Source organism: Festucalex cinctus, chromosome 10 (genome assembly GCF_051991245.1).
Source record: "Festucalex cinctus isolate MCC-2025b chromosome 10, RoL_Fcin_1.0, whole genome shotgun sequence".
NCBI classification, from domain to species: domain Eukaryota; kingdom Metazoa; phylum Chordata; class Actinopteri; order Syngnathiformes; family Syngnathidae; genus Festucalex; species Festucalex cinctus.
The window spans coordinates 4613283-4639445 of record NC_135420.1 but is presented as its reverse complement, the minus strand read 5'-3'; the positions used below and the strand labels follow the sequence as shown (position 1 = coordinate 4639445).

Sequence of the window (26163 nt, the reverse complement as noted above, 5' to 3'; positions counted from 1 at the left end):
TTCTCACTTTGCTTTATCTATCCTTCCCTCCTTCCTCTCTTTAGTTTTTCCTCTGGTCACTTGAGATCTTAATTTATTAGAAGTATGAGGTTTCTGGGGTTGGCATAAGACTCTGGTTTTGTAACCACGCAGGAGGGGTCTTGTTGGTGCTGGACTTCACTTTGATGGATTGGATGTACTGGCTTCTATTGATCTCACTCTGCCTTATCGATCCTTCCCTCCTTCCTCTCTTTAGTTTTTCCTCTGGGCTCTTGAGATCTCGCTAAATTTGCTGGAATTTAGAGGCTTCCGGGGTTGGCGTAAGACTTTGATTTTGTAATCATGGGGAAGGCAGGAAGTGTTTGGTCGGTGCTGGATGTCACTTTGATTTACCTTTCTTTTCTCTTTATTTCTTTTTTTTTTCTGACCTTTTCTCTGGTCTCCTGACCATTTAAATCTCACGACTCTGGCAAGATTCTGAAGTACCTGGTTAAGGCGAAGGGTAATGGGATATTTATAAGGTTTTAGGTGAATGAATGAGTATAAATTTATACGTATTTGCACGCACGCACACGCACGCACGCAAACTCACGCAAACGCACGCACGCACGCACGCAAACGCACGCACGCAAACGCACGCAAACGCACGCACACATACACACACAAAAAAAAAAAAAAAAAAAGAGCAATGATGACAAGACGTTGAATCGGTAAGACTACCGAATGAACAATTCTGAGCTCTTTAGAAAAAAAAACAAAAAAAAAAAAAAAATGAAAAAAAAATAAAAAGGAAAAAAAAAAAAAATTTCTATCTGTTTTCGTTTTGCAGCAATTAGCATTAGAATATAGAATATAAGTTTTATCATGATTCACAAATCTGTTTAAAACTGTGGGGGAAACAGCTTGTTGTAGCATGGCCCTGGTTGATCTCTTATACTCTGCTCCCACCTCCTGGCTGTTTTTGTAATAACTACCATTGATTCAAAAGTTCTGTTCAGTTCAGAGGCTGCATCAAAGCCTTCTGTATGCTCTATCATAAAAAAACAAAAACAAACAAAAAATATATAAATACAGTACTTCTTTGGGACACTGTTAATATTTAAGATAGAACATTTTTATACTAATAGATAATGATGTTATAAGGATGTTCATCCTTGTCATTTCTATTGTGTTACCAGTAATTAATTTGTGTCGTATTCAACTTGTTTATGTTGGTCTATGATTTAAAAGTAAATAAACAAACAAACAAACAAATAAATAAACCATAACTTTAAGTTGTTTGTAAAATAATGACATCCAGGACGATTCCCTGTTCAAGTTGCATTGCTCATCTGAGCACTGCTTGTGAAATTATAAATTTATATGTTTTGATTGTGGCCAGTTGATTAATTGGTCAGACATTACAAATTATTTTTTTACTTTACAAAATCATCTCATGGGCCGGGTTAAACCCCTTTGCGGGCCTGATCCGGCCCGTGGGCCGTATGTTTTTGACACCCCTACCTTAAACGATGGTGCTTCAATCTTAAGCCACTTCTTTGTAATGGCCTTTTTGCCAGCCACCAGGAGTGCATTGGCAAAATATTGATCTTTTTTTTTTATGCACAGCCTCTTCCAAATATCCCAAATACAAAACCAAACAAGACCAAACCAGTGATATAGCAGGGTCATGAAAGATGAACCGTGATATGGTGGGGGTTCATAAAAAAAATTCCATGGCATTGGGTTGCTGGAACCCCAACTTACTGTTGTGCTTTTGCTGCCTTCCACTGAGTGAGAGTGTCGACTGTAGTCATATTGTACGGTACTTTTTATGGATCAATTGATCTGATTACTAATTTGAATATGGTAGAATTCCAGTTCAGTGTCTTCCATGATGTGCCCACACAGGGCTGCTTGTTGTGTTGTTTTTGTTTTAATTTCATGTGCATTTGTTTGTGTGCGTCAGGGAGAAGTACACTCTGGAGCAGGACATCAGGGAGGCGGAAGAAGCCATCAGGCACAAGTGTGCAGAATTACAGGTAAGCTCGCCTTTCACACACGTTGATCGTTGGAGGAGCATGATTTCATCGTAGTCGTCTTGTCATTTCAGGAGATGCAGAATGACCTGGACCGAGAGGCGAGCTGCCTGCAGGAGCTCGAGGCACAGAAGCAGGATGCCCAGGACCGCCTGGAGGAGATGGACCAGCAGAAGCACAAGCTGGAGGACATGCTGAACGAAGTCCGCATCAAGTGTCAGGAGGAGTCCCAGATGGTGAGCAGGCAACCAACTGATCGATCATTAGAAGTTATTTAGTCATTAGTTAGTTCTCAAAAAATTTACAATTAAAAATGATATACAATAAATTGTTGTCATTTAAAAACAAAGTGCATACCTACATATGGGGTTTTATAGTTGTAAAACAAGTTTGAAATAAGATCTCCACTTGGTTTCACTTCACTATTGTGTGGTACTTTGTGTTTTCCTTTCATATATAATTTCAATGAACTATATTTATGTTTGTGGTCGTACTGTGCCAAATTGTTGAAAAACTCAAGGGCTACTTTTGCAAGGCGTTGTGTACATGATAGTTATTTTTAATTAACATTAAAATTCTAAGGGGTTCTTGGGAAGATTTCTCCCTGTAAGTGGTACCTGGACCCCAAAATCTGAGAATCCCTGGTTAAGATACTAAAACTCTGGAAAACCTGCAATTTCCCCACCTCATCTTGTGGTGGTTCTGGCAGATTTCAACGCTGCAGAGTCAGATCCACTCTCAGGAGTCAGACCTCCAAAACCAGGAGGAGGAGCTGAGCCGGGCTAAGGCCGACCTGGGCCGGCTGCAGCAAGAGGAGGACCAACTGGAGCAGAGTCTGGCCGCCGGCAAGATCCAGCTGGAGACCATCATCAAGTCTCTGAAGGCCACGCAGGATGAGATTAACCAGGTGAACTGTAATTCCTCTCCATGTCCAGGAGAGGGTGTTCTCCACTTACTAAATAGATGGTAGATGGACTGCTTTTTATATAGCGCTTTAACTATACTATATATATATGATGCCCAAAGTGCTTTACATTGCTTCACATTCACCCATTCACACACCAGTGGTCAGCTGCTGGCACGCAGTGTGCTGCCAAGTCCACTGGGAGAAAATCGGGGTTCAGTGTCTTGCTCAAGATCACTTCGACATAGACCCTGTAAAATATTTATAAATCTGGAATGACACCAATTTTATCCAAATTGTATAATGCAACCCATCAAATGGAAAATGATTTTTAGGGTGCAAGCATATGGAGGTAAATCGGCTGCAAAAGTGATACATACTCGTAACATGAGGCATGTGCCCGTACATAAAATGCACACACACGTAACTGCATATTTGTACCCGTAAACCAAATGCACACATACGTAACTGCATACCTTTTGGCTCCCTTTGTCGGGAGCGTGACCGAGGGGCCATCTTCAGCGTCGTTTTTCATACCACCTTAAAAGCCCGCAATTGCCTCTAGATGGCAGCGTTTGCCATTTGTAGAGGCACCACTGACTTTGGGAGCTCTACGACAATACGCCTCGGTTCTCACCCGGGATTTACACCGGATGCGGCTGCGGTGCGGTTGCGGTGCGTTCCGGCGACGCAAGCAATTAGATGACATTAATTCGAATGGTGCAGTTTACACCGCTTGCGTGTGCGTTGCGTGTCGACTGCGTCTCAGCTGCGGCGTGCCGCAGCCCTTCCGCAAGGATAGACCTATTTTCTATTTTTGCAGGACGCCGCAGCGGTAGGCCTCCGGCAAATGGCAAGCTAGCACAAAACACATCGAGCGGGACAGGACGACCGACGCAGTTTCAAAATAAATTTCCGGTTACCTTTCAAGATAAAACACTCGCCAGCTCCTATTTCGCAAGCATGCTAGCAAAACGTGATGTGGGCGTAGACGGGCCTGGAGTTAACGTGCGAGGTGCTCATTCACGGTTTAGACACCAGCGAACATGGACGAGGAGAGGTTTATATTGGAGGTAGAAAGCCACAAAATAATAAAAGTCCACCTCTCTTTCTGCTTCTCTGTTGAGCACAGACTCACTGTGTGTTTGTCATTGTTTTTAATGCCACATGATCGCGCGCGGTCACGCGAGACACGGCGGGAAGTGGTCGGTGACGGAGCTGCCGGACCGCAGCTGTGCGGAGCCGGTGTGGATTGGCCAAAAAATTGACGCGTCCGGAGCATGCAGTCAAGACGCACCGCACCGCACACGCAACCGGTGTAAACCCGGGGTTAGGTGCCAAAAGAGGTGCAAAAGTGGTCACGCGCGCCGCTCTTTTTTTTTTTTTTTTTTTTTTTTTTTTTTCAAGCAGTGAACGAGAAGAGCAGATTCGTGCACTCGTAACTGATGATTCGTGTCCATGTGGTTGAGAAAAAACTTTTGATGAAGTTTAACCCTCGATACAGGTTTGCTGTCAGAGTATTTTGCAACACGCATACAGATCATGTTTTACGTGTGTGTGTCACTTTTGCATCCGTTTTGGCGGCGACATCGTGCCGATCAAAGCATAGTGTCGTAACTGCAGATTCGAGAGCTCGTGTTTGGTGATTTGTATCCGTGCACTTAGAAAATATTCCCACGTAATGGTTGTGGGGTTGTTATGTGAGGACGAATCTTCAATTACGCATATGCGCCTCGTGGTTTACGGATGAAAATATGCACTTACGTATGTGTGCATTTGGTTTACAGGTACAAATATGCAGATACCTGTGTGCGCATTTTTTGTACGTGTGTGTGCCTCACGTTACGGGTATGTGTCACTTTTGCTACCCGTTTTGGCTTTGATTTAGGCGCGGATGAAAGCACAGTGTCGTAACTGCAGATTTGAGAGCTCGTGTTTGATGATCTGTATCCGTGCACTCTGAAAATATTTCCACGATATGGTTGAGTTTTTTTTTTTTTTTACGGCTACGGATCTTCAGTTACGCATATGCGCCTCGTGGTTTACGGATGCAGATATGCAGTTACGTATGTGTGCGTTTGGTTTACGGGTACAAATATGCAGTTGCGTGTGTATGCATTTTATGTACGGGCACATGCCTCATGTTACGAGTATGTGTCACTTTTGCACCCGATTTACCTCCATACAAGCACAGGTACTGTGAGGTCCCTATTTTTTATTATTATTGTTAATATTATTATTGTTATTATTATTATTATTATTATTATCATCATCATCATCATCATCATCATCATCATCATCATTAGGGCCCGAGCGGCGATTGCGGCGAGGTCCCTTTTTGTTGTTGAAAAGCCTTAAGATGTTGATCATGCGACACACCGAATATTGTACTTTCCCCAAAGGGCGTGGCCTATATTGTGCCGCAAAGTCTGATGATTTTTCGTGACAATAAAAGCTGCTTTAACTTAACCCAGATGATCCTATCTTCTCAAAACTTCACACATTTGATGAGTCCAGCCCTTAAGACATCTACGAACTTATATTTCATCTTACTGATAGAGCCACCTACTGGCAGTTTTTTTTCTTATGATTTTTTTTTTTTCAAGGTTTTTCTCTAACCACATTAACTGGACCTACCTCATATTTGCTCAGAAGAGGGTTTCGGCCTTCATGATGTCACAACACAAAGTTTGTGAGTTTTCGCGAATCGCTGTGGGCGTGGCTAAGTGCTATTCAAGAAAAAAACAATGGCAATTTTGATGGCCTAAACTGGCACAGAAACTCATGAAATTTGGCACACACATCTGACCTGGCAAAATGACCAATATTTTATCGTGTATTGTGCTATTTTTACAAAAATGACTCAATAGTGCCCCCTAGAAATGTTTAACGAAGCAACCCCGGTTGTACGTTTTAGCAAGATCTACGAAATTTTTTAGGAAGGAGCCCAAGATCTACAAAAAAGTTTCTTGGACCCATATGCCAAAAAGGAAGAGGAACTGAGCTATAAATTTTTAAAATGTCCGACTTTTGCCAACTTTTGCATATTTACAGGGGGCATACATTTGCCCACTTCTCCTACGCGTTTCATCCAATTGACTTCAAACTGCCTGGACCATGTCAAGACCTGGGCCAAAAACGGGGGGGGGGGAATGGGAGTCATGACCCCTGTATTGTGATATGTATCGTATCGTGAGGTTGCTGGCAATACCCAGTCCTAGCACACTACATGTACCTGGTCTAGCAGAGTTAATAAAAGTCACCTGTATATTTACTGTCCAGGTTAGGGACCGTCCACAACTTACATTTCCATAGTGAACAATGCCAATGTTGACTTAACTGGTAATTTTAGCCTCTGTAACGCGCAACTTATAGACCACAGGTCTCTGCCAAGCCATTTTTGGACATGACCCACCCTGTATGTGTGTCTTACTTAAATGGGTCCACACCATAGAGCACAGGTCTCAAACTCCAGTCCTCCAGGGCCGCAGTCCATGTTTTAGAGGTTTCTCTCCTCAAACACAGCTGAATCATATAATGAGTATCATTATCAGGTTCCTGCAGAGCTTGCTGATGACGCAGGTGTGTTTGAGGAGAGAAACCTCTAAAACATGCAGGACTGCGGCCCTCAAGGACTGGAGTTTGAGACCTGTGCCATAGAGAATTAATAGTTAATCCACCAATAGTATAAAAAGTAAGTCCACCAAATGTTTAAGTCAAATTAACAGCCACTACCTAATCAGAGCCAGAGTAGGGTGTGTCTTGTTGAAATAGCGCAAAGACAAATCCAGATATACAACCTGCACATCTTCAATGATGGAAGGAAAAATTGTGGCAGAGAACACAGCTTTACTGGAAACAAATTGTGAAAAAAAAAAAAAAAATGGCGCTGAGCATGGCTTGATGTAAAAGAGATGGAAATCGCTCAACTGTCAGCCGCGAACGACCACCATAAGTGCTTAGGTGTACAGCACTTGTAGTACGGGCATTAAAGAAAAAAAGAAAAAAAAACTGCAGCAGATACGGACATAATATGTTTATCATAATTTTTTGATCGCACATGTAAATTTGTCGTTTGTTTTTTTTTGTTTTTTTTTCAAATTAGTAACACTGTATCAATTAGTTTTACTATAACAATTTAAAATTAATAGTAATCTTCTATTAGTCAAGTCTCACCACCGCCCATAAGTTGGAACGAGACAAGATGGCCAGTCGCGCAGCTCGAGACTCAAGCGATTTGGCAACGGTGTGAGATGGTAGATTCTTTGAATGAATCTCTGGACACATCTGACTGCTGCTAGGAGATGAGTTTGTAGCTGCATCCAACTCTGCGTCCAAAAAGTTTACCAATTACTGTTATAGTTCAATCCACAGTCATAGGAGCTCCAGAAGAGCGCCACAGAGCGCTATTTCAGGGGTCTACACTAACTTTTCCACTACTAGCACTGGTGCGAGTAACATTTTGAGTTGCTCGCACAGCATGGGATTTGGTCGCACTATTTTTTGTGGAGGTGCAGCATGACTTTAGGCATACGCAACTCGATATATTTGCAAAATATTTGATTGGAACATAAGGCTTGTCTGCAACAGCAGTGGCTATCAAAACTAGTCAATAATTTCGCATAACTTAACTCATTTCAACATTATTTTGTTTAGCTCATTAAAAGTCAATACTTTTTTTTCCTTCTCCTGCTCCTTGGCTGTCCTCGCTCTGAAGCTTCTAGATTTCACCAGCTAGACAGCAAGTTAACGGCATTCCAAATAACCTGACTTCGTTTTACTTTTGTGCTTTTAATTTGAACAATGGCCTCTGACCATTACCCTCTTTAGGTCGTCATAAAACTAGAAAATAAAATAAACAGTGTAATATTAGCTAACTATACATGACACCTTTTCATGCTTGTAGCTAGTTACATTGCACATTCAACAATCTCTAATTGTCCAAATTACCGGTAACTAAAATAAATCTACAGTGTTTTTATATTGACATCACATGTACTTAGGGATAATTCTCGTCCAAAGCAACAACAAAAATAAGATCCAACAGTCTGCGTAACAATGAACGTGTCGGCATTGCGTGCGGCCACATTGGAGTGGTGTTGAATCTCCATTTTACTCAACTAAAACATTAAACCTAGCAACCACAGGAGGGCGCTTAAAGACTGCACAAATTCAAACTAAAATGTCTGAAGGGCAGAATAATCTGTATCGTTTGATTTGGCACCTTCCGAAGACCCTCTTTTACAACCATCATTGTCCTCCTCATTCTCATTTTGTTTTAGAAAATAATCAACAATAGACCGCTTCATTTTATTTTTTTTTTTAAATTCGCTGCCGCTTTTCCCTGAGCCCCGCACGGCAAGCTACCACACCACAACCGCCTCCATAGCTTTTTCGTCACAGTCGGCGGGCGGTGGGAAGGGGGTGGGATCATTTGAACTCTCCAAGCCAAGCTTGCATTCCCCAATGCGTGCGGATCTGCAATAACATCTCACGAATGACAAATCACGCTAACATTGAATCATATTTACAATTTAATATGGACCACCATGGATGAAATATTGCGATTCACGTCTGGCTCGCAAGTCGCGAAGCTATTTGTGAATGGAGTCTGCCGCTGGCGCTCTCATTCAAGTTAATGGTAACACACGATCGCAATTTTTTTTTTTTTTTTTTTTTTAAACCACAAACATTACAAATCCATCTATAAGTACCTTTTAAATTGTAAATATAGTTCAGCATTGTTGTAAAAGATTATTATATTGATTGTATATACCGTATTTTTAGGACTTTGGTGAAGACCGGCGGGCGCCTTTGCTTCTCTCGCGCAAAATGCGTTGCTGTCGGTCAATCAGATGACAGGTGACGACGGCCCCTCTCATCCCCTGACGATTGGTTGTCATTCTTATGTTGAGGCAGCAAAGAGCGGAAATTGGTACTAAAAAGTAACTGATAAGTTACTTTTTGAGTAACTTAGTTACTTTGACAAAGTAATCAGTAAAGTAACTAGATTACTTTTTTCAAGTAATCTGTGACAACACTGCTTGTAGCAGAGGTGTGTGATGTCATGCATGTTGCCATCATGTCTCGGATCAACTGCTGAAAGGAGAAGGATTCTGTTCTCCTTTATCTTGAGTTGCTTCAAACATCAAAGCGTATGTAGTAGCAATAGGTCTTGCTTTATTCAACCATTTTAAAAGCCTTAAAAAAAGACTGCCTCCCTCACAGCCTCTTTTTTTATTTATTTTTTATTTTTTTATCTTTGCATTGTAGTAATAGCTTTAGCTTATGTTTTGCATGGTGTATTATGTAATTGTCATGTTTATAAATGTTACTGCACATAGTGTATATTGCACGGACACTTGTTGACAATCATTAATTGAATCGAAATCGCTATTTCTGTTGGAAAAACCACAATGAAATTTTTCCTAAATGTTTTTCAGCCCTACTTGGGAAGTTTCTTTACATTTGTTTTAACACACCTAAAATGGTTTCAAAATCGGAGGTGAGGCGGACTGGACACGATTGTGCAGCATATTATCCATGGGGTTAAGTGAAATTTTGATTTTAGTGGCATAGTGGTTATGACCTTGCATATGTTGTGCAGGCACGCAGTAAGCTGTCCCAGATCCAAGACAGCCAGCAAGAAGTGTCCAAAAGCATCGAGCAGTACAACAGCACCCTGAACGGAACCCACGGAGGAAGCATGACCAACCTGGCCGACATGAGCGAGGGCTTCAGCGACAGAGAGAATGGAGCTTTCCCCTCCATGGGGACGGCCTCGCAGCCGGAGCTGGCAAAAGTACTCTCTCTCTCCGTTTGAAAACCCTGTGAAGACAATTCGTTTGTTTCTAATTTCATTCTACATATTTGAAGATAATTCCTGACAATGTGAAAAGACTGACACCAATGTTGTACTAATTTGTAGAAATTTCCAACGTGACCGCCAGCATGCGGACTAGTTGGCATGGCCACTTTAGAGCACTAAGTTAAACAAGGTCTCTAAACAAAATATTTGACGATTTATTTGATAGTTGATTAATTAATGAATGGTTGCATCGCTATATTTTACTAAGTATACTTTTCAGGCGTCTGATTACTCAATATGTGCTTGAAAGCCAAGAGATGTTTAATGTGGATGATCTTGTTTAAAGCCTGTTATGTGCGGATTTAGATAAAAAAAAAAATAACTTGGAGCAAGGACAATGTACCTTTTTAAAAATGTCTCTTTAGTTTTGGATAGTGCTTCAGATGATGGTGCAAGGTTCTCCTCCATTTAAAGTTGTAACTGAAATAGAGAAGAGATTTTATTGGGAAATGAGAGTACCTTGTTGTAAAATGTAATAACAGAGTTTTGGTCATTTTTCTGGCAACTTACAGGAGGATCCGTTCAAAGTGAACCCATCAGTCTTCAGCAGTCAGCCTCAGGAGATTCACGCTGACCCTTTCAACTCGGAGGACCCCTTCAGGACGGACCCTTTCAAAGGTGCCTGTCACCATCGGTTCACTCTCCTGCTTTTGTTGTTCTTGTTGGCATTGTTTGCTTCGTTCCCCTCTTGTGTTCTTACAGAACTCAAGTGTAATTATGTTGTTCCGAAGAATAACACAAATGCTAATGGAACGCGGCAACACTTTCCCGGTATACGTTCCGGACGTGTTAAATCGACCTGTTTTGCATATATATTGTATGCATTCCCAGAATGCATTTCCTGGCGTATTTAATGACGTTATAAGGACGCTAATCCTTGTCATATCGATTTTTGTTAACAGTAATTTAATTTGTGTCGTATTTAACACATTTATGTTGGTCTATGATTAAAAATAATAATAATAACAATTAAACAAACCATAACTTTAAGTTGTGTGAAAAAAATGACATCCAGGACAATTCCCCCGTACGTTGCATTGCTCGTCTGAGGACTGCTTGTGAAATTACAAATTTTATATATTTGAATTGTGGCCGGCTGATTAATTAGTCCGACATTACAATGTTATTTATTTATTTTTATTTTTTTTACTTTACAAAATCATCTCGCGGGCCGGATTAAACCCCTTTGCGGGCCTGATCCGGCCCGCGGGCCTTATGTTTGACACCCCTGGTCTACGCCATTACTATGTAGTGCTGTTCTATCTATTACTCTATTACTAGGACGGACCCTTTCAAAGGTGCCTGTCACCATCGGTTCACTCTCCTGCTTTTGTTGTTCTTGTTGGCATTGTTTGCTTCGTTCCCCTCTTGTGTTTCAAGATTTTTGTCTTGCTATCTTCCTCCTCCTTCAGGAGACCCTTTCCAAAACGACCCCTTTGCAAAGCCGCCAGCAGCCTCTACAGGTATCTCTTTCACACCTTCATTCTTTGCTTTAAGGGCAAAAACATTACTTTTTTATTTTTATTGGTTGTTAGTGATGGAATCATCACCAAAAGGATCACATTTCTCAAAATAACTGCACTTTAACCCATTAAGGCCTAAAGCTAAATGACAATATTACAAGTATTTCTATATATATATATATGTCTACGCCAGGGGTGTCAAACTCATATTAGCTCAGGGGCCGCATGGAAGAAAATATATTACCAAGTGGGCCACATCGGTAAAATAACGGTATATAACTTATATACGATTACAGTCATTTATACGCAGATTTTCGTGGACCAGCCCTAAATTACAGAACTCAAGTGTAATTATGTTGTTCCGAAGAATAACACAAATGCTAATGGAACGCGGCAACACTTTCCCGGTATACGTTCCGGACGTGATAAATCGACCTGTTTTGCATATATATTGTATGCATTCCCAGAATGCATTTCCTGGCGTATTTAATTACGTTATAAGGACGCTAATCCTTGTCATATCGATTTTTGTTAACAGTAATTTAATTTGTGTCGTATTTAACACATTTATGTTGGTCTATGATTTAAAATAATAATAATAACAATTAAACAAACCATAACTTTAAGTTGTGTGAAAAAAATGACATCCAGGACAATTCCCCCGTACGTTGCATTGCTCGTCTGAGGACTGCTTGTGAAATTACAAATTTTATATATTTTGATTGTGGCCGGCTGATTAATTAGTCCGACATTACAATGTTATTTATTTATTTTTATTTTTTTTACTTTACAAAATCATCTCGCGGGCCGGATTAAACCCCTTTGCGGGCCTGATCCGGCCCGCGGGCCTTATGTTTGACACCCCTGGTCTACGCCATTACTATGTAGTGCTGTTCTATCTATTACTCGTGTGGCCACTAAACCAGTGCTGCTCGCTGACTTTCACATCATTTTTTTTTATTTATTTTTTTTATTTTTTACATTTGAGGATATGCTACTAAAAACAACAGAAATCAACAAACATGATTTTTGTGTAGTTAGTATTTTACATCACATCATCATCATCATCATTGGTTGTTAGCATGTCTCCAATTAAAATAAAATACGTGTTTTTAAAAGCAAGACTTCAATGAAGCATCACACAGACTTTTAAAGGCATCAAGGTAACTGTTGTTATAAACATTGTTAAATTCTCAAATCAAGCTAACAGGATTGACAATTTTTTGAAGATGACATACATGTTTTTATAAACACTGAAGTCTCCAATGAAGTTAACATTCAGATTTTTACAGACAATGAAGCGAACACAGCTTTTTCTAGACAATTTTGTAAAGGTATATTATGTTTGATTTGGTTTGGTGTGGTTATTTAGCACAATTTTAAAAGCAGTGCATGGAGGGAATAAGCCGAAATGGCTTGTACAAGATTCCACTCCACACTCAACAAGTCATATCAAATTAAAATATTTCTTGATGGACAATAAAATCTATAATGTCAGGAGAACAACTTACATTGAATTGAGAAGAGAAAGAACATAGAATAAGAAGTGCATACAGTAAAAGCAGATTTAAGATTTCCTTGTAAATGGAAAAAGAGGGAAATGTAAAATAATTTTGAACACTCACGGTTAGGGGTGGGAACCTCTGGGTACCTCACGATACAATACAATACGTGATACGAAGCTCACGATAACGATTACTGTATTTCGCGATATGACGGTACCGCAATTATCGATATCTATCCATCCATCCATTTTCTTGACTGCTTATTCCTCACAAGGGTCGCGGGGGGTGCTGGCGCCTATCTCAGCTGGCTCTGGGAAGTAGGCAGGGGACTGGTTGCCAGCCAATCGCAGGGCACACAGAGACGAATGACCATCCACACTCACAAGCACACCTAGGGACAATTCAGAGTGCTCAATTAACCTGCCATGCATGTCTTTGGAATGTGGGAGGAGACCGGAGAACCCGGAGAAGACCCACGCGGGCACGTGGAGAACATGCAAAGTCCACTCAGGAAGCGGAGCCTGGACTCGAACCGGAGTCCTCAGAACTGGGGGGCAGACGTGCTAACCACTCACCCACCGTGCCGCCCCAATTATCGATATATTGGTCAGGAAATAAGTCCACGATAAAACAACTCAAGACATAAATTGATGTTTTTTCAATGAGAAAATAGTTTATTTTTGTACCATCACTCAAACACAATATTAAAACTGGTGTCCTCTTCACAGTGAGTAATTTAGTGCATTTTTTTTTAAACAAATACAAATGTCTTCTAAACAGAGACAACTTTCTGCGAACAAATTTGTATCTTAGTCACTACTGTCACTACTACTACTGCAACATGTCAGTCAGTCACATAGTTATTTGGTTCATTTTACAAATTTAAAATTAAATTAAATTTTAAATATTAAAACCAATGAAATCAATATTAATATTCCTCAGTAATTGTGTGCATCAAAAAGTCGAAACATCAGATATTTTAAAACTTTAACATTGAAGATATAATACAGATTTTTCATAGAAACTTATACAAAACTGAGTCACTCGCTGGACAGATAAATGTCTTACACAAGTAAAAGTAAGCTCATGTTTTTCTTTAAAAGAAAAAAGTGCAGCATGTATGATTTGAGTTCCCAGTCACTGATGCGTGGAAATGGTAATAAATGATAGCTGTCCATCCGTCACTGGTAAAAACTACTCGTTATGATGGCTCAAGTGCGTTAGTTTAGCCCTGAGCTCCTCTTACAAAGTTGGAATTCTTTTTCTCAGTGAAACATTTATTGACCGATTATTTTACCCGGTTGTCTTCAGTCGTGGTCTGGCTGTTAGTGTGTGTTCATCTCCGTTTATTTAGCCAGCCCCCCACTCGTGTGTTAAGGTGCCTTGACACATGCACGACTTTGGGCCACGATTTTGTTGTGGCAAGTCGTGCCATTTTGGGGCGCTCCCGTGAGCGTCAGACTCATCTGCGGCCGCGCGCCCTCGGCCTCTTGTTCGACTGTGCCTCCACCCGTGCGGGTACGCTCGCCTTCTCTCTCCGGTAATGATCCTTCCGCAGGTTAACCTACGGCAGTGCTTCTCAAATAGTGCCCCCCCAAAGGGGGCGCGAGACTCCATCAAGGGGGGCGCGTTTGACCTCGGGGAACATGCTTTTTTATTTTTTTTTTTTATTTTTATTTTTTTTTTACTGTCCTAGAATAAAGTGCAATTGCACCTCCACTACATTAGGGGGCAGTGGCGCACTCATTATTGGCAGAGTGTGCGCAGGGAGCATTCGCTAGGTTTTGTCGGGGTTTTGTTTGCACTGAGCATGCGCGCTTTGCACACAGCAAAAAAATCAGCACAAATTATTTCATATATTTTTGTTTTGCAGGTTAGTTTTTTTTTTTTTTTTTTTTTTTTTTTTTTTTTTTTTTTTTAATATTGTGCTCCTGAGTTAATGTTGGTGATCAGTTTGAATGTATTATTATTCATTGATTTTATGTAATTTTATTTTTCCGTATCATATGGTTTGACATGGTCAGTGAAAAGATGTTTATAGTTTAAGGATTCAATTTTATTTTTGAATTTTAGATGCACTTTAAATCTTTTCTGTTACAGTTAATAAAGCTATTCTTTGTTTTAATTTGGTCCATATTTCTTTCTTTTTTAATTCTCTTATACGTTAATACAGATACAGTGTTATGCAGAGATGTGCTTATAACAATTTTATAGACAAATGATACTTTTTATAGTCGCGGGGGGAGCTGTTTTCTTCTTACTGGGGGGGGTTCATGACAGAAAATAATTGAGAAGCACTGACCTACGGAAACCTTGTTACGACTTTTACTTCCTCTAGTATAGTCAAGTTTGATTGTCTACTGGCCGCGCCGCCGGCGCCGAGGTGGGCCCATCCGAGGCGCACGCTGCCACACACTGACGCGCATCCTTCCCGCATCGTCCCGACGAGTTCACGAACAGTTTCCGCATTGTTCACGGCCCGGTCGCGAAATTTTGTCGTGACAAAAATTTTGAACATTTCGAAATTTTTGCCCCGGCATGGAACGCTGTCACAAAGGGTTTACGCACACTTCACGCCACTTTACGACTAGTTCGCGCACTGGCATGACTCGAGTCTTGCCAATTCGTGCCACAAAATCGTGCAAGTGTCAAGGTGCCTTTAGTTTGTTCCGCTGTCCTTTCGTTTCACTGCAAGCTTATGCAAGGCTGACACTTGCACGGCTTCTGTGTTTTGGTTATGTGTTGTTTCCCGTGCTCGACTATTGTGTCGCAGCCGGTTATGCGTCACTTCCGCCCAGCGCCCCAGATGCACATTGGAGATGGAAATGCAGTGCGTGCGTGGGTTGGGCTGGGCTGGCCCATCAGCGAGCCGTACAGTGCTGTGCTGGGCTGCAGAGGAAATACGCTCTTAGTTCCCGGCTACTTTGTGTCACTCATTACAATTTAAAAGCTTTGTCAACCGCCTACCAACCCAATTAAAACTGTCAATTTTGATTCAACCATTTAAGAAACTTCTTCGTTTGTGTTACATCCTTACCCATAGCAGAGCCGGTCGTAACAGCACGATAATGCTATTTTCAACCAATACCGATAAACCAATAATTTAAAAAGTGCCCATGCGAATAACCGATAAGTAAGCTAATTGTTGTTTGCAAAATTAACCTGAATATAAATATACTTTCGAGTCCTACATGAAGTCTAACATGTGCAAATACATTGTGAAAAGCACCATGAAGCTGAATTTTATTGATATATCTGCTTCAAAGACAACCAGTAACTCATTTTGAGTTTGCCCGAACAAAACATTCATGTTTTAAAATGCAACAAAAAAACTGCGAGGGTAACATTTTTGGGGAGACACAGTAAAGAAAGCCCACATTGGCAACTGCCATGTCGCTATGATGCATCTTCTGTGAACATGAGGTCGTGCGCATTGTGACGTCACAAAATATGCAACACTACCATAGGAGAGGGGATGGGTTGAGGACTTGGGCACAACTTCAGCCACAATCACAACAGACGGACCAACGCGGCACGTCTATTATTATCGGCGAATTTCTTTATTAACTGGGTTGACATCAAATTGGTCGATAATTGCTGATTATTATCGGCCACCGATATTATCATGATTCCTTAGTAAGAAATAATGAGAGTCTCAAAGAATTGTTAGCATCCGCCATTCAGATTATATTACCTCAGTAGCGTGAATTGTATCTTACAGTGTTTAGGTTTACATTTAGCAGCATTTTTCTTCCTGGTGGATTTTGCTTTCATTTCATTGTTGATAATTCTCACAACATGATGCAGACGAATCTTTGAGTAGCACTTGGAGATGCACAGTACAGGCCAAAAGTTTGGACACACCTTTTCATGCAATGTATCTTCTTTATTTTCATGACAATTTTACATTGTAGAGTCTCACTGAAGGCATCTAAACTATGAATGAACATGTGAAGTTATGTACGTACTTTAAAAAAAGGTGAAATAATTGAAAACATGGCTTATATTCTAGTTCAGGTGTGGAGAACCGCCATCCTGTCTGTTTTCCATGTCTCCTTCCTCAAACACAAGTGACTCATATCAGAGCTTCCAGAGTAGTCACCTGAAATGGTTTTCCAACAGTATTGAAGGAGTTCCTAGAGGTGAAAGTGCCAAGAGCGTGCAACGCAGTAATCTGAGCAAATGTTTCAGCTATGTCACCTTTCTTTTGTTTAGTACATAACTCCACGTGTTCATTCTTAGTTTTGATGCCTTCAGTGAAAATCCGCAATGTAAACAGTAATGAGAATATAGCAAACACATTGAATGAGATGTGTGTGTGTCCAAACTTTTGGCCTGTACTGTGTCTTAAAAATTAATTAATGAATTAAAAGAAAAATAATAATCATATTCTTAGTGATGAAATGTACACGTATTGTTTCTCCCAGACTTATTGGTTCAATTATACACCACACTAGGCAAGGCCAATTACCGGTTTGGCGGTTCACTGTGGTTTTAAAAAGTCAAGGTTTCAATAACAGCTAACACTGCCAGTCACCGGTAATCTTTTGTGAGGGGGATTTCATAACAGGGCACTGCAGGGCTGCTTGCAGAATTAAGTAAATGAGCCGCCTCTGTGAAGTTAATTGCCTTTGGTTAACAAATTTCTCCTTCTTGTAAGCACGGATGAAAGTTGGTCCATCTGTTGTGGTTGTAGCTCAAGTTGTGCCTAACTACTCACCCCTCCCTTCTCCTTTGGTAGTGTCGCATATTTGTTTTGTCATAATGCGCTTGACCTCATGTTCGACATGGCAGTCGCCAGTGTGGGCTTTCTTTACTGTGTCTACTGTCTCTCCAAAATGTTATCCTCACAGTTTTTTGTTGTTGTTTTTTAAGAGATTACATCACAGTATTTTAAGCCCTTCCGCAGTCAACTATAGTCATATAATGATTCAATCTTATCTTTGACACCATGGCGATGTAATTTTTTATGAAATATTAGGTGTTTTGCTGGTTATTTTTCTAACGCGGAAGTAAAGCGCCCAGTCAGTAAAACCTCGCCTATCCCCGTGTGGTTGCAGCGCCCCCGGCGACCCAACTGCAGTCTTCTGTTGGAGCTCTGCGTTTGAGCACTCCTGTGAATGGCAAGCCATCAATTCTTCTATCACGTTTTTTGCTACTTGCCAAAAAATTGAGGAGAGGGAAGAAGAGAGAGGAAATAAGAAAGAGAAGAAGAAGAAAAAAAAACAAGCGTGTTGTGAACCGGGTACCTGCTGCTTACAGGGCAAGCGTACTAACCAATACATTATTCATTCAGCTAACTTCAGCAGTGCAAAAGTTTTACTTGTAGTTTACACAAGTGTCAGCCAGAACCTTTTCTGGGATTTAAGACGGCCAATTGTCATTGCACTTTGACATTGCAAATGTAAAGGATAATTGATTGCTTTTAATTTATTTGGAGAGAATGTTTACTGATAAAAGGCTACTTTTGTCACTATCCAATGGAGGTCTCTGAGAAAGTGGGCTTGCATTTCGTCCGGAGAGGCAGTGCAGGGGTGGGTCCGCAGTCAAACACCTAATGACGTCACAAAGTTGACAACAGCTCGTTTTCTCAGGTTGGGAGGGGCTGGTGCTTGGAGTGCAGAATGACCTAGAAATTCTCGTAGAGGGGCCAATGGAGGAAAACACCACTTTGGTGATGTTTTTTGGTGAGGAATTAGCATTTTGACTTGGCTAAAAGCTCCATAAAGTTGATTTTTCACATTACCGTCCCTTTAAAACATGAATGTTTTGTTTTGGCAAACTCAAAATGAGTTACTGGTTGTCTTTGAAGCAGAGATATCAATACAATTTATTTCATGGTGCTTTACACAATGTTTCAATGCATTTGTACATGTTAGACTTATATCAGGACTCAATAGTATATTTGTATTCAAGTTAATTTTGCAAACAGTTATCTGCTTACTTATCGGTTATCGACATCGACATTTTCTAAATGATTGGTTTATTGATATCGGTTGTAAATAGCATTATCGTGCATTCCTAAAATACACATGTGGGGAAGATTGATTTGAAAAATATTAAATTGACCAAATTATAATGTAAGGTATCGGCCCAAGGCTAGTGAATATGCTGGTTCTCTTTTGTCCACCACCCAAAAGGGGTTAACGTAGAACCCTGCATTAGCTAAAGCATTAGAGTACAGCCACATGATTGCAATGTTTAAACTTTTTTTTTTTTCCTGAGAGGAGTTTTGCTGTAGTGGGAGTGGCTGCGATAAATGAAGCAAAGCAAAGCCCCTCTCGCCGGCGTGCGCAAATGAAGCGCCCGTGTACACTCCGGCAGTGAAACGCTAGTAAGTAAAGTGAGGCGAAACAATCCCTTCACTTTTGGTGTGAATGTAGCATTATAATTAGGTGACTCAGTGTGTCCACTAACGTGTACCGTATCTTTCAAGTTTTCGTTTCCACCGAGTTTATGTAGTTAATCAGAATGGGAAGTGTGGATGTGTTTCTGTAAAATGGGTAAATGTCAGTTAAACAAGAATTGGCTTGAAAGTACTGAGTTTTCCAGCTGGTTGGAAGAGGTCGCAGGCGATTGGCACTCAACTTGTTGCAATGCATGCAAAAAAATATATATAATAGGGGTGGGTGATATGGCCTAAAAATAATTTGAGGTGACAATATTTTTTACGATATTGGTATTAATTATTGAACAATAGATTTGTGATTGGTGCTTAGCACTTTTATTACAGCACAATATATATGACGCCTTTTTTCCACAATTGAAATGTAAACTAAGTGCAAATACCGTAATGGAATGAAATGGAAATAAAAAAAACAAACAAACAAACAGGCAAGGTAGTTTTTACCCTGCAAGGTCTAATTGTAACACACAGTAACTGCTTAAAGCACTTGAAGCACATTTACTTAGCAGATACAAAGAAAACACAAAACTTCAGAAGTCAGTGGCAAATTTCACGAGTCAAGAACGTTGATTTATTTTTCTCATGTGTGGTGTTGTCCTCGTGTTGTAGAGGCAAAAAAAAAAAAAAAATCACCAATGATACAAAGCAGCCAGCTTGTGGCGTCATGCTTTGTACATCGCAGGCAAGTGTGTGTTAAAAAATGTTTTCCCTCTGCGATTGTTTAGGCAGTGGTTATTTTTGCCGCAACCGGCGGCAACCCTCCTTGAGCGTTATTTTGTCGTGAATGTCTCTGATTGTTTAATCAGAGGAGCAAGAAAATGCCGTGATTGCTTGTAGACATTACTAGCGAGTATGAATGCCAATGTGCACTTTTAGTGCGCTGCGCGATAGAAACGTGCACGCCCTATCGTCAAGAGCGTATTAGCTTAGCGGCCGGTTAGCATCACAAAGTCACATCAACTAGGCGGTGACTTACCAGTCACGGTAAAATAACCAGCACGGATTGTTTATCTTGGCCAAAAAATACACGACCGCTTCAGTATTATCCAACCACCGTCTGCTGCTTCTTTATTTTTCATAAGGAGTTCGTCTGATCATGAGTGCTCCTGCAATGAACTCACAGCCATACGCTCCAGCAATGTTTTTATGCAACAGCAAACGACACGTGTACGTCCAAATGGACAACATGACGTGATGTTATGGATTACGTCACCACGTCAATTTTGTGATATTTCAAATTCTTATCACCCAAAAAAAATACACTGGTAATATCGTAGAAGGTATGATATGGAACACCCCTATTCTATAAAGTTGGTGATTTTGGGCATGAAATCCCTCAAGTCACACACGAAAGCCGGAAAGCACCAGCTTGCTTTGACTTGAAGTTGGTCTAAAATTTTTCTCATAATGGTCTAAAATGGTCTAAAAAAATGTCTAAAATTTAACATCTGCATTTTCAAAGTACTACTGTAATATTAAAAACACTTTTTTTTCTTTTTTTCTTTTTTATCTTTCTTTTTTTTTTTAAAGCAAGTCGGTCAACAACTCTGAAACTTCTTGTAAAGGGGCAACTTCGCCAAGCACTCAACATTGCCAAATCATTTGCCCCACCCTAAAAAAAAAAAAAAAAAAAAGTCTTGTCATTATTTGTCATTGCAGATCCATTTGGTGGTGACCCATTTAAAGAGACGGACCCATTCAAGGCCTCGTCTGAAGATTTCTTCAAGAAGACAGCAAAGCTGGACCCCTTCGCTACAGCGGACCCATTCAGCAAGAGTGCCACGTTACCCTCCAAGGTGAGAGACATTTAGTCAGTTTCATCAGTTCACTTTTCATCACATTAAAAGTTTGATAGGTTAAAGGGACGATTTAATAGCTTGTTTACAAATGTAGTTGTGTGTCTCAAGTGTCTTGCCTAGGCTCACCCATGAAGTGTCAAATTCAGGTAAAGCTTTTGTATTCGAAGTATTTCAGAGAAGGTGCCTGTGAGTGAGACATTATGAATTTTGCCAACTGTATCGTAACAATTCGCAAAACTTTACTTTATTTAAAGAGCACTTTTAGACATCCGGCGCTTTAACAATACTCAAACGAACCACCCCCACACAAGTTTCTCCACCCATGATTTTGCAGCTACTCTGAGCGAAGATCCACCAAGCACTTTAAAGTCATAACCTTGCTCTTAACCTTGCCAGGTTAATAAAGTCATAACCTTGCTCTCGCAGGATGAATTCTTGCGGTATTTGTGAGTTCACAAACTCCGGAGAATACATCTTGTACCGCTCCCGCGGATAACTGCCGTTCAGTGGTTCGGACCAATCACAGAGCGACGTTGTGTTTGGGGGCGGGATATGCAACTGTGACAAAACCAGGAATCCAGCGCAGACACCGGAGCTAACAAACAAACCCAACATGGACGAATGGACGCTACAATTAATTCTGTTCTCGCAGAATTACTCACCGTTTCCTTGTTAAATGTTGAACAGCGAGAGGCGATTCGTGCATTTCTAGCTGGTAAGATGTTCGTGCTTTTCCCCCTCTTCGACAAGAACGATGAACAGACACAAACGCATCTTCATCCGTGGCTGTGATTGGTTAAAACAAACGTATAGAATGTCGCATTGTCCAATCAGCTCGAATTATTGTTCAGAATGTCCCGCCTTTTCCCGACGGAATTAGGTTAATAAAGTCATGTAGCATCAAACAAAGCTTACCCGACACAAATCAGCATTCTGGAGAGCTGACCTATAGGATGACTCCGGAACATTTATATATCTGTTATGCTTGTTTTCCTTTGCAAGTCTACATTCTCTTTTCTGTCCGCTTTCGGACCTTTGGTTTTTTCATGTTTGCTTTCTCTTTTATGTCTTCTTATGTTAAAGAATGATCTGTGTGCAAAATAAAACCAGTTACAGTCCAAGTCAAATCAACAAATGAAGGCGGATTACATGCTGAAATCCATTCCTGAGGCAGTCTACCCAAAGGTTTTGGCATGGTTCGACGACCAGCCTGACCAGATCAAATAGGGGTGAGGATCGAACCCACCACCTCACGGATGGGACACGACCACTCAATCACTGGGCCGACAACCTGATCAATGCTGCAAATGCCTCCTTAAGACCGACCCTGGTCTCCGCCGTTGCTGAACAAGCTGCCTCGGACATCTGCGCCATCTAATGTGGACCACTGCAAGATAAACAGGCCCGTGCCACACGCTGTGGACTGCTGCTGCAGTCTGTTTTGTTTGTTTTTTTTCTACCGCGTGAAATACGGCGCCTACGCTCGTAACTGCAACTGCAGGTGGTCAAAAAACTAGTAGACCGGTCATCTACGGGCCAGCCGATGACTGGCAACACAACTATACACTCGACTGCTATTCTACTACAACATGGTGGGTTGTTCTACCTTTCTGACACTCTCTCGATCCAAGTTTCTGGATCACACAGGTGTGACCAAGTTGATTTACAGCTCAGGATCAGACGAAAAACCCCAGCCCAATACCGACTCCAAGCATGTAAAACTAGTTCCCGCCAACAGGACCAACATCACCACGTATGGTTTACACACAATTCCAGTCATTGCTGACGAACAGACGTCACTCCTAGGAGTAGAAGTCCTCACCCACCACCGTCTGCTGGTTGATGTTGCCAAACGCTGATTGCTAAACGACACCTACCAGACCATGACACACATGCCCTGGTATGATAGCACGGACTATGTCAACAGCTGCACCACTGCAACAGGTGGCCATTACGACCACATCTACAAAGATTTTCCTGATGTGTTCAAGCCAACACCATCAAAATCCCGGACAAGCAGCCAAGCATGGCATCTACCACCATATTCAGACTACTGGTCTACCGGTCCATTCCGACATCTGTCTGCCAAATCACTACTTGCCAACAAACTGGCCTTCTCAGAGATGGAGCGGATGGGCCAGTGCCAGAAGGCGTCCAGCCCATGGGCATCCACTCTACATATGGTGAAGAAGCTCAATGGATCCTGGAAGCCCTGTAGAGACTGATTACTGACTGAAACTGCTGGGAAAATGTGTCATTTGGTGACTATGGTCTCACATTATTCTGCAATGTCAGCACTGGACATCCCTGCCCGTACAAACCGGCACCACTCCACCGCCACATTTTCCAGACAATCCATAGTCTATCCCACCCATCAGGACGTGCAACCACCAAGCTAGTGGCTCAGTTTGTATGGCATGGCATCAACCGCGATGTTAATCAATGAGCCAAGAACTGCGTACCTTGCCAGGCCAGCAAAGTCAGCAAGCACGCACATGGAGTCCGGCTTCCTCAAGCACTGCGCCGTTTTGGTCAGACATTGCTGGCCCCCTGCTACCATCTGTAGGCCACCAATCCATCATCACATCGATGGAACGATCAACACTATGGTCAGAAGATATGACCATGACAGTCACCGCCCAGTACTGCGCCAAGGCCCTGCTCAACAGCTGGATGTCCGGTTTCGGCGTGCCTGATCACATCACCTCAGACCAGGGCCCACCTGGCCTTCGATTCACAGCTCTGGACCGCTCTCAGCCAAATGATGGGCACCAGGCTTCATTGTACACTGAAGGCTGCCCTGATGGCTCGCTGCACCGGACCTGACTGGAAGGCCCAACAACCATGGGTCCTCCTCGGCATACAGACAACTCTCAAAGAAGGGATCAATATTTCACCTACTGAGATGGTTTTTGGTGAGACCGTCGCTGTTCCAGGAGAGTTCTTCCCTTCCTGCCCTGAGACAAATGACGTCACAGCCACCGCCAACAGCCTTGCCGACCTCTGACGTATCGTCAGGAAGGACCTCCCCGTGGTCCAGACGCACAGCAACAACCATCCTGCATGGGTACCCAATACATTGTGAACATGTACGCCTGTTTTTGTAAGGATTGACCCCCACAGACCGCCGCTCACAAGACTGTACCGGGGTTATTACATTGTCCAAGAGCGAGTATATCGCATCAACATGAATATGACTTGACTTGAAGCGCTGCAACGACTGGGTATTCAGCTACCACTTGAAACCCACTTACATAGAGGGCGATTGACCAGTGCCACTGACCACGACTCAAGCTGGACCCCCCCGTCCGACCACCCGGTCGCCTGTCAAAACTAGACACTGTTGGCCAAGGACTGCCGTCCAAGGACTCTCTTAACAAGGGATAGTGGCAAAAAAAACTTTCCCGACATACATCAGCATTCATGGTAGCTGACCAATAAAATCACTCCGGAACATTTGTATCTTTGTTTTCTCTTTCATGTCCACTCTCTTTTTTTATGTCTGCTTTCGGTCATTTGCCTCTTCAGGGTTTTTCCTAGGCTCAAATTAAGGCATAGCTGGTACCATCGTGACTAGCGATGGGCAACTACCGATACCAGATATCGGTGTCGGTGCCAATAACAGTCTCATTTTAAGGTATCGGTACTTGTGGCGGTGGTCAATACCATTATAGGCTGCCCTCCTGCGGCCGTTTTATGATCAAGAACTAGAATTTAGAAATTACAGCAATAGAAATCTACCATTAATTTCATGCAATGCTACCGGCACGCCAAGCTCACCGCTAGCGCTCATTCATTCTGAATAGAGAGTTCAAATGGAATGACTCATCAGTCTCATTCATTTGGCCGTGTCTTCGAGTCAACAGCTTGTCGTCCTCATGCTCCGGTGTTCAAAGCCCTCCGGCGGAGTTGCTCCGTGATTTGTGTAGCAATAATTGGGTCGCCCTAAAAACAGACAAATAAATGAACTGAAATGAAATAAAGCGGTTAGGAAAATGGATGGAAAACTAACCGATGCTAAGGGAAGTTGTAATTCCCTCAGCAACCTCTAGGGGCACCATGTTTAATTTTGCGTATGTTAGCGAGCAAATAAGGACCAAAAATTCTATATCAAGTGTTCATAATCTGAAGTCGCTACTGGCTAAAAAATTTCATCTTGTCTACAAAGCTATAAAGTCCTATGGTTTTTCTTTTTTTAAGGCAAAAAAAGATTGTGCTTTTACCTTCTTCTTTTTTTTGTCTTAAAAAAGAAAAACCGTAGGACTATGAAATCGCTACTAATATTTAATTACCTTTGCATTACTAATAGAATTAATAATCCACTCAGAAACACAGATCAATGGAACTGAATGGAATTTCGAGACAACTTTATTTAGTCATCACACATCCGATGTCAATCACAGCCTACCCTACTCTCAAACGAAAATGACGTCCAAAAAAGAAGCCTCTAAATTCCAACAGATTAAGGAGACCTTAAAAGACCAGAGGAAAAACTAAAGAGAAGAAAGAGGGAAGGATAGATGAAGCAGAGCGAGGTCCACAGACACCAGCATCCACTTATTCAACAAGCAGTGGGAGGGAGAAGCAAATTCTGTTTGAATTTCAGTAGATGCTGGTGTGATGGATCTGGCATGCATAAGGACTGCCACCAAAGAGGGGAGCAGTCGCCCGCGGTCCAGCAAGGCGAACACAGCAAGTACCCCCCCCCCCCCCATTATTCCCCAAGCCGCGGCAACACAAAGGCACAAACCCCCATGCCCCCTGGGCGGCCACCGGCCAGAGAGCCACCCCAGATGCCCGGAGCGCCCGCGCCCCAAGCCCAACGCCACAGAACAAGGCCAATGTAATAAACACATCAGAAATGTTCAATTTGGAAGAATGATGCAGCAATAAATTTAAATATTACACAAAAATACACTCAAGCGAAACATTCCTTTGCCACAGACAAATGTAAGGAAAGTTTTTCCCCACCGGCCCACAGCCCCCGCTCCCCCCATGACCACCCCCAGACCCCACCCACACCTGCCAGCCGCAGCCCCCCCCCCCCCCCCAAACAAGCCGCCACCCCCCACAACCCCCATACCCCACTCTCTCCATCTCTGTTGCAACCTACTAATGACACTCTGGGAAACTTTAACCTCAATGGCCACTTCCCTTTGAGGACATCCTGTATGAAGCTGATCGTCTCAAGATGTGAAAATGTGAAGAGCATGATGATAAA

The 26163-nt window shown here is 41.9% G+C and overlaps 1 protein-coding gene across 3 annotated transcripts in view; it reads left to right on the top strand.

The window, feature by feature from the left end:
* eps15l1a (epidermal growth factor receptor pathway substrate 15-like 1a) overlaps nt 1-26163 on the top strand; it is a 67656-nt gene that overhangs the window by 22769 nt on the left and 18724 nt on the right. For 2 of the 3 annotated variants that reach the window (XM_077534104.1, XM_077534103.1), the window contains 7 exons: nt 1928-2000; nt 2072-2233; nt 2707-2904; nt 9509-9703; nt 10282-10387; nt 11182-11232; nt 20803-20939. In XM_077534104.1, coding sequence (XP_077390230.1) covers nt 1928-2000; nt 2072-2233; nt 2707-2904; nt 9509-9703; nt 10282-10387; nt 11182-11232; nt 20803-20939 — 922 coding nt within the window. The remainder of the gene's footprint in view (nt 1-1927; nt 2001-2071; nt 2234-2706; nt 2905-9508; nt 9704-10281; nt 10388-11181; nt 11233-20802; nt 20940-26163) is intronic. The other variant, XM_077534105.1, reaches the window with a different exon arrangement.